Source organism: Phocoena sinus, chromosome 3 (genome assembly GCF_008692025.1).
Source record: "Phocoena sinus isolate mPhoSin1 chromosome 3, mPhoSin1.pri, whole genome shotgun sequence".
Lineage (NCBI taxonomy): Eukaryota > Metazoa > Chordata > Mammalia > Artiodactyla > Phocoenidae > Phocoena > Phocoena sinus.
In genome coordinates, this window is record NC_045765.1 from 49,098,839 (window position 1) to 49,111,360 (window position 12,522).

Here is a 12,522-nt window from a genome sequence, read left to right on the forward strand (position 1 = left end):
GTAAGGCTCAATAAGTATTTGCTGAATGTACCACTGAACACCTAGGTAATACTGTATCTTACAAATAGGGTATATAGAACGTTAAAAAAATATTTACTATAATTTGCCAGTCAATTTACTGAGCACCTATCACAGTCTTCCCAGTAGCTATGATAAATCTCTCCATTATACATGAAATTTACATTTCAGTGCTCAAGAGAAGATTAACAATTATATTCCTCATGTACATTTGATGGTAATCATTCTTATATTCTCTCCTCACCAGGCTCTTCCAACTTTCCTACACTTTTCAATCCTGTGCTTAAGACTACCCCCGTTTCAATGTTCTCTAAGTTTTCCACATCGTAATTCAATTCTGACACAAAAAATCCTAATAAAGAACCAATTTGCCTTCTAGGAGAGCACTAGGATTGTAAACACATCCAGAACTACCATACCAAATATATTTCACCAAATCTGCAAATGATCCTACACCCAATGTTAGAAAGTATGAGTTTAAAAGTGATTGCAAAAAGAATAATCAGTCTTTTTCAAATTATATGCACTCCCAAAAGACAGATGGTCACTGTTATTGAAGCAATGTCTTAACCTTTAGGGCAGGAAAAAACTTAACCACCAAGAAAAGATATTCCATTTCAGCCTTCAGTTAACAATGTATCTTAATCTAAGATTTCCTGAATCTGCCTCTTCCTTTTCAAAAAATCTATACTATTTCTCTCTTTAGAATTTCACACTTCCTAGTTATAACTTAAAGATAAGCATTTTAGGTTCTAAAAGCATGAAGAGTCAAATCAGGGCTCTGCCTTTTGTTGTCAGGCTGCTCACATTTTTTCTGAGCCTGAATATACTCACATGTAAATGAGCGGGGAGTGGGGTGTGGGGGGGAATAGAAATAAAACCTCTGTTCAATGAGATAATCCCCATGAAACATTTAGGATAGTACCTGGTACACAGTAAACTATTTTAACTATCATTACTTTCATTCCCCCACAAACCTAGCATAGTGCTCTACCTGAAAAGCTTGGTGGCCAATTTGACTAGATGGCTTTCAAAGTCTGCCATGAAAATGGTGGCAAAATTCACATAATTTCCTCTATGGACAGCCTCAAGTTGCCATTTTCTGATGTCAGATATGTATAGCATATGTGCTGAGCTCTTTATATACACTTCTTCATCACAACAACCTCACCAGACCTGCACTGAGGATTAAATGAGCTAATAAAGAACTTGGAACAGCACCCAGCACGTTAAGTATTAGCTATTATTGCTGTTGCTGTAACATCAGTATAGTAAGAGTATTAGTAAAATACTAAAATTACTGTTAAATGGTATTAATATTAGTAGTGTTAACTATTACTATAATTATTATTAGCAGGCTTTACATAACCTGGCCCTTGCTGACCTCGCTACAGACTCTATAGTCTTTCTGATCAACTACCTGATTACCCTGAAGCCTCTGCAGTTGTTCCCTCTGCCTGGCATGCTTTTCCCCAGATCTTTATATAACTGACTCACTCTTCAGTCTCAGCTCAAAGTTCACCTTAAACTCCTTTATCACCCTAGTCTCTCCCAGCCCCTCTCTATTTCATTACCCAATTTGAGTTTACAATTATGGTAAATGCTATGAAAAAAAACATCTCACTTATTTGTTTACTTTTGTATTATCTCTACCCACTAGTACATAGTTTCTCCTTATTATAGTGATGCATCTCAGTGTCCAGGATGGTAGTGTTCAATTATTGTTTTAATAATGATAGTGAACCCTGGGTACTTCCTATATATATACCTGGTACGGTTATAGGGACATTATTTGTACTAAGTCTTTCAATCCTAACAACAACCCAATGAGATAAGTTTGGCACCATTTTTACAGAGGAAACTATGGCACAGAAAAAGAACTTGTTTGTGGTAGTTAGTCAGTGGTAACACCAACATATTCTTATTCCCATTATACAGCTGAGGAAATTTAGACTGTCAAGTACCTTATCATAAGTCATAAAGCATTAATAAGTAAATATAGGCCTTGGGTAAAGGATCTATACAAATATAACTCTAAATCTTAATGGCCCTCAACCATAAAGGAATAGAAAGGCATTTGGAACTCCAAATAAATTCTGTCTATTGTAGGTTATTTGCATTCCTACCACTTTCAATCTTTAGGAAAACAGAAGCCTACTTGCATGAACAGAAACCCAAAAAATTTTTTTTACAAGAACAAATGTATTTCCCTAGAAGTACTAAATCCAGATATGCAATCTTCCCAATGGTGAAGACAAGTCTGCAAATACTTTAATATAACAGGAAGAGCAAAATTTTTTTAAATGCTGATATATGGCAGGCAAATTAAAAGGAAGACTAAGTGAGGAGACCTAGGTTTTAATCCAGACCCTGCCAATACCTCGGTGACCCTGTGTAATTCTCTTCACATTTGCAGGCTGATTTCCTCATTTGATGTGGTTAGTTTGGAATTTAGATCAATCTTAATTAGCATGGAAGGTCCCTGAGGAAAGAGGTTTTTAGTCTGGTTCAAGATTCTACTGCCAGCACCTAGGTCAGTGACTCTCACACTGCACACACTTAATCAATGTGGGTCCACTAAACGGACCATCTCTAAATCTCCTCTATTCATTTATTTACAATATATATACACTGAACACCTTATTCTTCAGGCACTATGATAGTGACACACCATGACATGCGTTCAGAATACAAATACAAAAATTAAGCCCCAATTTCTGCCATCAGAGGCCACAAAAACAACTAATTTCTCTTAAACCATGACAAATGTTAAAATAAAAGTCTACAAGATGCTCTGGAAGGAACTTCCAACCCAACAGGCTAAGGTATAAAACATTTCCAACAGAACACCTAATTTAAAGTCCTATTCAAATCAGTTTTGCAACAATGTCTAGACTACTATTAAAGTCTAAAAGGCTACTCATTGTAAAACTGAAGAAAAATACTCTCTAAAACGCAAAGTAATGTTCCCAAATAAACCTGTAAGACTAGTAACCTTCTCTTAAGGTCAGAATCAGGAATGAACCTTTCATCACGAAAACTGAGCAACCCTGGCAATGCACTTTGATCACTCATTACTTAAGTGTACACGTGGGGGTTAAAGGATTTGAGATACATCCCTGTAATAAGACTTTATTCCTACCAGAGTAAGAATTTTTGTGACCATTCAGAATCTAAAAGACATGACTTTTTCTTTTTCCCTGAAAACTTGAGTAACAATACCCGTTTTCCTTATACAATTTCATCTGGTGCTCTAGACAATACTAGAGTCCTCATAACTTATTCTGCGCTTTTTCATTCTCAAAGATTGACAGTGGCACAATTCAGAATGGGAGCTGAACATCTGACATGACATTTTTCCCACCCAGAAACATAAAAAAAAAAAAGAAGTATCAAATACACGCAAAGCTCAGTACCTCGTTTTCCTTAAAAACCACTGACTAAAGATTTTTCTCTCCAAGGCACTTAATTATAAATTCCAGAGGCAGGGAAAAACCAAGGCAAGAAAGGTCACTGCCATCCTTAGGGCGATGGCGTGAGCAGACAAACAGAAGGAAGAGGAATGGAAGAGTGCACCGAGTCTGGCTGCCTGGGTTCAAGCCACTTCCTGGAGCCACGATTCCACCAAACCGAGCCGGTTCTACTTCCCCAACCTCTACGAGGCTCAGTTTCCTCACCTGTAAGGAAGTAGGAAGTCACTTAACTTGCCCTAATGGGCAAGTCACTTAACTGAAGATGGCTCTTGCACTGGGGCCTGCAAAATAAGAACAGCAACTACTCCAAAGGATGGGTGTGAGGATCACAAGAGACAAGTCTAAGGAAAGGGTCCTCTGGCCCCTGGAAGCACCTAACAAACGGCTGCTGCTATTGTTACTACTCACAAATACGGGGTAAGAAACCAAAGGATACGAGAAAGGAAGGCCGCACGAAGTTAATGAAAAGCAAGCAACGTGGGGAAGAAGGAACAGGGCAGACGTGGGGACCCCAAAGGGCGGCGGAGGGCGTGGAGAAGGCCGAGCCGGGGGGTTGGCTGAGGCATGGAAGGCTTCCGGGAAGAAAACTGGGCCCCCGCCGGCGTCGCGCCGGGAGCAAGGCTGAGGCGGCCCGCGCCTGAGGCGGGGCCCCAAAGCGGGAACGCCGGGTCCGGCCCAAGGGCCGCAGGCCGCGAAGGGCGCCGGGGCCCCGCGAAAACCGCAGGAAGCGCCCCGAGAACGTGCAGGAGGCCGCGACCCAGCCCCGGCCCGGCTCCCTCATTCAAGCCGCCTTCCCTTCCCCCTTCTCCAATCCCATGCGGTCCTGGCCCCCAGCCGCCGCGCGTCTTCGGCCCACCCTCCACCCCGGCCCTCCGCGCGGCGGGCCGAGCCCCTGGGACGCCGGAGCGCCAAGATGTAAGGTAGAGCAGCGCCCTTACCTGAGCTCCCCCGGGTTGAATCGCTCACCGTCCCCCCCGTCCCCGCCACGCTCCGCCATTACAGAGGGCCGCGTTCTTCCACCCGCCGCCTCAGCGTCCCCTATTGGCCGGGCGGATCGTCAATCTCGCGCGACAGAGGCGGAGATAGCAGAGATCTGTGAAATGACTGGCCAGACTTTCTATCAATCCTCGAGCTGAGGATGGTATCTGCCTTATTATTGGTGAAAGGGCCCGCCGACTTTGAAAGCGGTATGGAGACAGCCAGTTGATTGGTCGCTCGGAGGCTTTATGGTAAACGAGACTTCAGCAACGGGGAACTGCCGGCGCCCTCTCGCGGTAAGTGAAACTGGGTCCTCCCACGTACTCCTCGGCCTGCGGTAGCCACGTGTCTGCCGGCTTCCAGAAAAGTCAGTTGTGGAGCCATATTGGCCTCATACTGGACATATTGGCTCGGGCGGAGACCATTTCCATTGCGTGAGCCAATCAAAAATCGACCTGGGTCGCCGGTAAACCAATCACAGAGTTGCTGTGGAAATGAGCCATTTCCCAGCTTTTCAGAATCAGCAGTCTTAAGGCACCACTGGATTATACCCGTGTTATTAAATAATACATTACTAACTACAAGAATACCTCAAATTGTATTAAATAATTAGTCGCAGGCTAAGAAGTGTTGTAAGTTGCTGTATTAAGTAAGTTGCAGGAGGCAAGCCTCAGGCAATTTACAGTTTAAACCATCTGTCCTTCAATTTCAAAATACACTTGTCTGAAATGAGCATACCCTGATACCCAGAAGGAATTCTGAATATTTATTTGTCTTTTTATTAAAAAAACAAAACAAAACAAAACTTTAGGCACTGGAGTTTCAAAGTCATGATGAAGATGAATTCTACCATTAAGGAACTCAAAATATTAAACTAATAATAGATATATTTTACTCAGACCTAAGCATATATACCAAGCACTGTCCTAATTACTTTCCATGTATTATCTGTTTTAGGCCTCATAAAAAGGCCTTATAAGAGGTGAGTACTATGAATAGCCACAGTTTATAGATGAGACTGAGGCAGAGAGAAGTTAAGTAACTTGGCCAAGTTTACACAGCTAATAAATGGCAGAGCCTGGCCTTAAACCTGAGACAGTATGTCAGCAAAGCCCCGTTGCTAAACACCGTGATCCAAGAAAAACTGAAAACATACATGTACACAAAAACTTGTACAAAAATATTCATAGCAGCATTATTCATAATAGCTAAAATGTCCAAGCAATTGGTGAATCAATTTAAAAATATGGTATATTTATACAAAGGGATATTATTCAGCCATAAAAAATAATTAAGTACTGATACATGCTACAACATGGATGAACCTTGAAAACGTTATGCCAGGTGAAAGAAGCCAGACACCAAAGGCTACATATCATATTGAGGCAAGAGATAGGTGGGCCCCCCTGCAGGGTAAACAACTGGAGTTTCTGTCCACAGGGAATGAACTCCAGTTGCTTACCCTGGGCAGGGTGGGTGGCCAATTATGTCCTGCCTCAATCTTGGCTGATAGAGTTGTGCCCTCGTGGTAGTTTACAATCACTTATGTGGGGTATTTCTTCCGGGTTTTCTTTGGCCAATCATTTTGACTTGCCTGGTTCAGAGTCCGTATTTGGTATATCTCAGGATCTTCCCATGTGTGTGCGTGCATCTCTCAGTCAAGATGGATTCCAGCAAAGAGGCCTATGGGTATACTTGACATCATTCCCCTTTTGACCTCCAAGGAGCTTTCTAGTTGAGAAGGTCTCCTTGACTTCAAAAATGAGAAATATGAGGTCTCTTATCTTTTATCTGGGCAGGGCCCAGCCTCCTCTCTCAATTGTCCTGTTGTTGATATTTTGGAGTTTCTGTTCACAGGGAATGAACTCCAATTGCTAACCCTAGGGGGGCCCATCTACCTCCTGCCTCAATATGATTCCATTTAATGAAGTATCCAGAAGAGGCAAATCCATAGAGATGGAAAGTAGATTTCCAGGATGGGGGTGGGGAGTGACTGCTAATGGGTATGGGATTTCTTTTTGGATGATAAAAATATTCTAAAATTAGATAGCGGTGATGATTGCACAATTTGGTGAATATACTAAAACCTGTTGAATTGTACACTTTAAAGAGTGAATTTTATTGTACGTGAATTACAGTATTTCAATAAGTACCATGCTATACTGAATGCCAGTTAAATATTCAAAATCAACGAAGTATGATAAAATGTGATAAAGGCTGAACACAGTTCTGACCATGATCATTTGGAAAAAGGAAAGTATGGTTAAAATTTCACTAAATATGTAACATTTTAACAAACTGGAGCTTGAATGAGAGTGAATGGTTAGATCCCTTTTTCAACATCAGCATGCATCTCCAAGTCCTGGCAAACTATTCCAAAAATAATACTTATATAGATGGCTCAAGACAGACTAATCCCCACTGCTGGAAAACAAAACAAAACAAAAAAAACCCACCTCAAAATGGATACCTTACAGAAAGATAGTCACTGGCATATTATAAAAGATGACAACAAACTGTCAGTTTGAATGGATGGAAGAATGCCTTGTGGGGCAGACATATATACATATGTAGACGTATCACACGTATTAGATATAGAGATAGATATAATTCGATAAATATAATTAGATAGATAGATATAGATAGATATAAAATCATTTCATTGCTTCACTACTATAGTTTACTCACATAAACATGTCCTTGAAATTCAGGTATTTTGCACTCAATAGCTATTAAAAACATAACGCAAATATGAGCTGTGTCTTCAGTGAACCATTTTATTAAATCAATGTAAAAAAAGAATTAAAGAAATTCAGTGAATCTTTTAAGAAACCAAATAGACTTCCTGTAGTCAAAGCTTGATAACTCTTAAGATACTACAGATGAGCATAGCTGTACAGAACAGAAAAACAAATACCATCTTTGCCTAATTGGCAGCAACTGAGTTATAGATCCTAACATTTAGTATATCAAAGTGAACTGAAGAGGCAGTGTTGGCTCAAAACTGATTAATATCATCAGGGCTCTAAGTCTTTGTTATGAAGTCACTCTTCAGAAGTGACTCTTGAGAAGTGTTTCCAATGCTGAGTCAGTTTTTTTTTTCTTAATAACTACCATTTTTGAACACTTATCTTAAGCCCATGGTAGGTACTTTGCATACACTAGTTTTAATCCCCTGCAGGGCAGGCATACTGTCCCCATTTTACATATGGGGACACTGAGGCTCAGGGGTAAGACTCACCCAAGTTTGTATTGATAGAATCTGCTTCTGAGTTCACTCACATGATTGTTGGCATATGTCACTTCCTCGTGGGTTGTTAGACTGAGGACATACCACATGGGTCTCTTCATGGGGCTGATGACAACATGGCAGTTTGCTTCTCCCAGCATGACCAATCTAAGAAAGAGAGGAAGAGAGAGAGACAGAGAGAGAATACCCAAGATGGAAGCCACAGACATTTTGTAACCTAATATTAGAGTGAAATTCCATCACTTCTGCCCATACTCTATTCATTAAAGCAAGTCAATACATCCAGCCCACACTTAAGGGGAGCGGATTGCACAAGAGCTGAATACCAGGAGGTGGGATCACTGGGGGCCATCTCACCTACCACACTTCCTTTCAGGTTTCAACTTACACAATTACTTCCTCCAGGAAGCATTCTTCAGAGAGAAAATCTGACCGCTAGCCACCCCCATCTAGGTAATTTCCCCTATCATATTTTCCTATAGCACACAAGATGCCTTTGTAACATTCCAAGCACTTGTTACTACCTATTGTGACATTGAGCATTATGGGTATAATGTGTTTTACATATTTTACCTTATTTCTTTTCCTGTCAACTCACTTTATTGTTTTTAATTCTGAAGTATTTTAAAGTAAATTATAAACATCATGACATTCCATCCCTCAATACATCAGTATTTATCTCTTTTTAAAAATCCCATAGTTTTCTACATATCAAAAATAACATTTTCACTTCTAACATAATTAGCAGTAATACCAAATCCATATTCAAATTTCCCCAACTGTCGCTAAAATGTCCTTTTCAACTGGTTTGTTCTGATCCAATCAGGATCCAATTCAGAACCATACAATGCATCTGGTTGCTATGTCACTTAAGACCCTTTTAACCTAGAACAGTCCGTTTTTTCATGACACTGACTTGCTAAAGATCCCAGGCCAGTTCCACCTTTTGGATCTGTCTGATTGATTCCTCTAACCCTTGTATTTTTTATAAGTTGGAAGTTAGATCTGAAGACTTGATCAGATATAAATTGAACATTTTTATCAAGAGGACTTCATAAGTAGTACTGTGTATTTCAGTCACATCATACCAGGAGACACATGAATATCTCAATTTCCCACCCTTAATCACTGACATTGGGTTAAGGTTATGACAGCTCAATCCTTACATTGTAATCAGAATGTTATCTGCACTATTAATAATTACTTTTGGACAACAGTCATAAACCAAGACCATCTCCAGCAAAATTGAACAAATGGTCACCCTACCTATCCACCGTGACCTAATGGTTTAATGATTTTATCTTTTCCTGAATCAATACTTTCCTTAGGGCTAGCAAAATAATGATTTTCTAATTACATGTTACTTTCTACATTTACTAGCTAACAATTCTTCTGTAAATTAGAGATCTCCTTCAACAACAGGGGCTATTGCCCCCAAATACAGTTTCTATGCTAAAAGTGGATAAATGCTTAGTTCTTTCCCTTCATTTATCAACTTTCAAAATAAAATGATGGTTTGATAGTCATCTCAACTGGGAACAGATTCTTTTTTCTGACTTCTTTAAGTATTATTACAGACACACGGGTTTTCAGTTATTCAATCCGTTTCAATTAGCTACAATCAATAATCATTTTTGATGCTAGAAATTTCTTACATTATCCATTTTCTTTTTACAACAATCATCTAAGTAAGGTAATATCACTGTCTCTTTTACATATCAAGAAACTGAGACAAAGAGAAGTTAGGTAACTAAGAAATTTACTAAGGTGGCTCAGATAGTAACTTCAATGTGCAGCTGAATACAGACTCCAAGAGAGTAGGAATGCATTCATGTTTTTAATCAGTGAATATAGCTCAGTGCCAGTTAACAAATAAGTCAATGAGCAAATTAGTTAATGATTATCATTTCTAGTTGACACCAAAAAAAAAAATTCTAATACCTACTAAAGACTTTCGGATAAAATAATATCTGGGATTAGCTTCAAAATAAACAAGAATGGGGAGCAGCAAGGTCAGGGAGAGAATGTGAGGGGAGGGCAGCAGGTTATAGATGAAACAAGGTTGACTATACCTTGATAACTGTTGAAGCTGGATGATGGGGAGTTGAGGGTTTATGATACTATCCTTTCTACTTTTTTAATATTGAAATCATCCATTCATAGAGAAAATATTCTAAGCCCTTGAAACATTCAACTATAGGAAGCTGCCTAAAAGTATTTAAACTGATACACAGCAAAACGTGTCTGCTTACATTGTTAGTTTTTAGTTGGACAGTCGATGAGAAAGTAAAGGAGATGATATGAGGTACCCCAACACACGTAAAGAGTAAAAACATCTTCATAAGGGAGATTAAGGTAACAAAAATCTCATGTTTGACTTCTTAAAAATTGAGATATAATTAACTCGTTTGACCTTTTGTTGGAAAGCCAACAATGCTGTATGCTTTTTTTTTTAACGCCAAAACTTGTAGAAAATCTGATGACTACAAAAGGAAGGGGAAAAGAAACTTGTGAATCTGTCTTCTAGAAGAAAAGATATCCTCAAGAGAAGGATTTATCCAAGTTGACCAAATTGAGGAGCCAGATAAAAAGACACCAGGTCACAAAACACACTGGGGTACAAATAGATATCCATTTAAAACCTTGTTTTCAAGTAAACATGAAAGGAATGAGGAAAACAGAAAATTACCATTAGAACACCACAGTAATCATTGCTGCAGGCAAGATCTACTGATGAGTGCTAAAATTAGTGGGTGAAACTTTAAGGAGAAACAGGATATTGCATTACTCAAAGTATCTCCACCCCAAATTTATAAATCACTGTGGTTGTTTTAACATATGTCCACAAGTTCTTTGGTAGTCCTCCCTTCAGAAGGTGGAGTTAAGTCTCCCCTCTCCTTGAGTGTAAGTTAGACTTAGTGACCACCAGATACAGCTTACATTTGCAGTGGAGAAACCCAACAGACATCATCTTAACCAAGTGATGGAGATTAACATCTTCAGTGACAGCATGCACCCCTAATATGACATGATGAGAAGGGCTCTTCACCTCTGTGCTATTCTTCCGCAAAATCTGTAACCTCCATCTAAACTTGAGGAAACATTAAACAAACTCAAATTGAAGAACATTTTACAAAACACCTGATCACTATTCTTCAAAAGTATCTAAGTCATGAAAGACAGGTAAAGACAGAGAAACTGTTTAAGGCAACAAAGGAAACATGACAACTAACTGCAATGTGGGATCTTGGCTTGCATCCTGGAACCAAAAAAGGACACTAGCGGGAAAAGCCATGGAAATCTTAATACAGTGTGTAGTTTAGTTAGTATTGTACCTCTTAGGTTTGTTTGTTTGTTTGTTTGTTTTATTTTTGGCTGCGTTAGGTCTTCATTGTTGCGTGTGGGCTTTCTCTAGTTGCTGTGAGTAGGGGCTACTCTTCATTGCGGTGCGCAGGCTTCTCATTGCGGTGGCTTCTCTTGTTGCAGAGCACAGGCTCTAGGCGCACGGGCTTCAGTAGTTGTGGCATCCGGGCTCAGTAGTTGTGGCACATGGGCTCAGTAGTTGTGGCTCGTGGGCTCTAGAGCGCAGGCTCACTAGTTGTGGCACATGGGCTTAGCTGCTCCACAGCTTGTGGGATCTTTGCAGACCAGGGCTCAAACGTGTGTCCCCTGCATTGGCAGGCAGATTCTTAACCACTGTGCCACCAGGGAAGTCCCCTGTACCTCTTAGTTTTGATAAATGTACCATGGTTATGTTGACACTAAGGGAAGCTGGGTGCAGAGGATTTCGGTATTAACTTTGCAACTCTTCTGTAAATCCAAAATTATTTCAAATAAAAAGTTTTTAAAATATGTTTTCAGCTTCCAGATAGCTAACTCTCAATGATGCCAAGTGCAGAGGGTGGAAACCACAGCCATATTGTGATGTATGCCTTATTATCCATCTATAAAATGAGAGGGTTGGACAAGATGCTCATCCAATGATCAGGGCAAGCAGTGCACAGAAATGTCCCTAGTAAAGGCTCAGTTACCTGAGTGCCAAGAGAGCACCCAAGGTACCCTTGACTTTGGGAAATAAGTGTGGTTAAGGATTGTACTCCTAGCTTTACTGTTCTCCAAATATATTTTCTTGGCAAAATAAGACTAGAACCAGGGACTTCCCTGATGGCACAGTGGTTAAGAATCCACCTGCCAATGCAGGGGACACGGGTTCAATCTCTCATCCAGGAAGATCCCACATGCTGTGAAGCAGCTAAGCCCGTGCACCGCAACTACTGAGCCTGCACTCTACAGCCCGCAAGCCACAACTACTGAGCCCATGTGCCACAACTACTGAAGCCTGCGCACCTAGAGCCCGTGTTCCACAACAAGAGAAGCCACCACAATGAGAAGTCTGCACTCCGCAACGAAGAGTAGCCCGTGCTCACCACAACTAGAGAAAGCCCACATGCAGCAACGAAGACCCAACACAGCCAATAATAAATAAATAAATATATTTATAAAAAAAAAAAAAAGACTAGAACCAAAGATCCATTTCGATAAACCAGAATGCCAATTTATTTACAGAGAATTACACCTGTCAGGTGAGCCAGACATTCCTATCCTCTCTGTGGGCAGGATTACAGAGCAAGCAAAATTATCAGAAAGCAGTTCAATGTGATTGGAAGCAGAACAAGGGCAGTAAGTTATTTGATTTGAATCTTTAGTGGGATTGGGTCATGATAGTCTGAAATTCACTATCCCAAATAGAGATATACTTTCCACTTAGAGCATCTTTGCCTACTCTTGCATTGGGGAACTCTC

The 12,522-nt window shown here is 40.2% G+C and overlaps 1 protein-coding gene across 9 annotated transcripts in view; it reads right to left on the reverse strand.

The window, feature by feature from the left end:
- TCERG1 (transcription elongation regulator 1) overlaps positions 1-4,541 on the reverse strand; it is a 60,820-nt gene extending 56,279 nt beyond the window's left edge. For 3 of the 9 annotated variants that reach the window (XR_004349164.1, XM_032626385.1, XM_032626380.1), the window contains exon 1: positions 4,430-4,541. Coding sequence is in view for 7 of the 9 variants with exons in the window: in XM_032626385.1 (XP_032482276.1) it covers positions 4,430-4,488 (59 nt within the window). In the remaining 2 variants the exon portion in view is untranslated. The remainder of the gene's footprint in view (positions 1-4,429) is intronic. The other 6 variants (XR_004349163.1, XM_032626379.1, XM_032626386.1 and 3 more) reach the window with 3 other exon arrangements.
- Between the last annotated feature and the right edge of the window lie 7,981 nt (positions 4,542-12,522).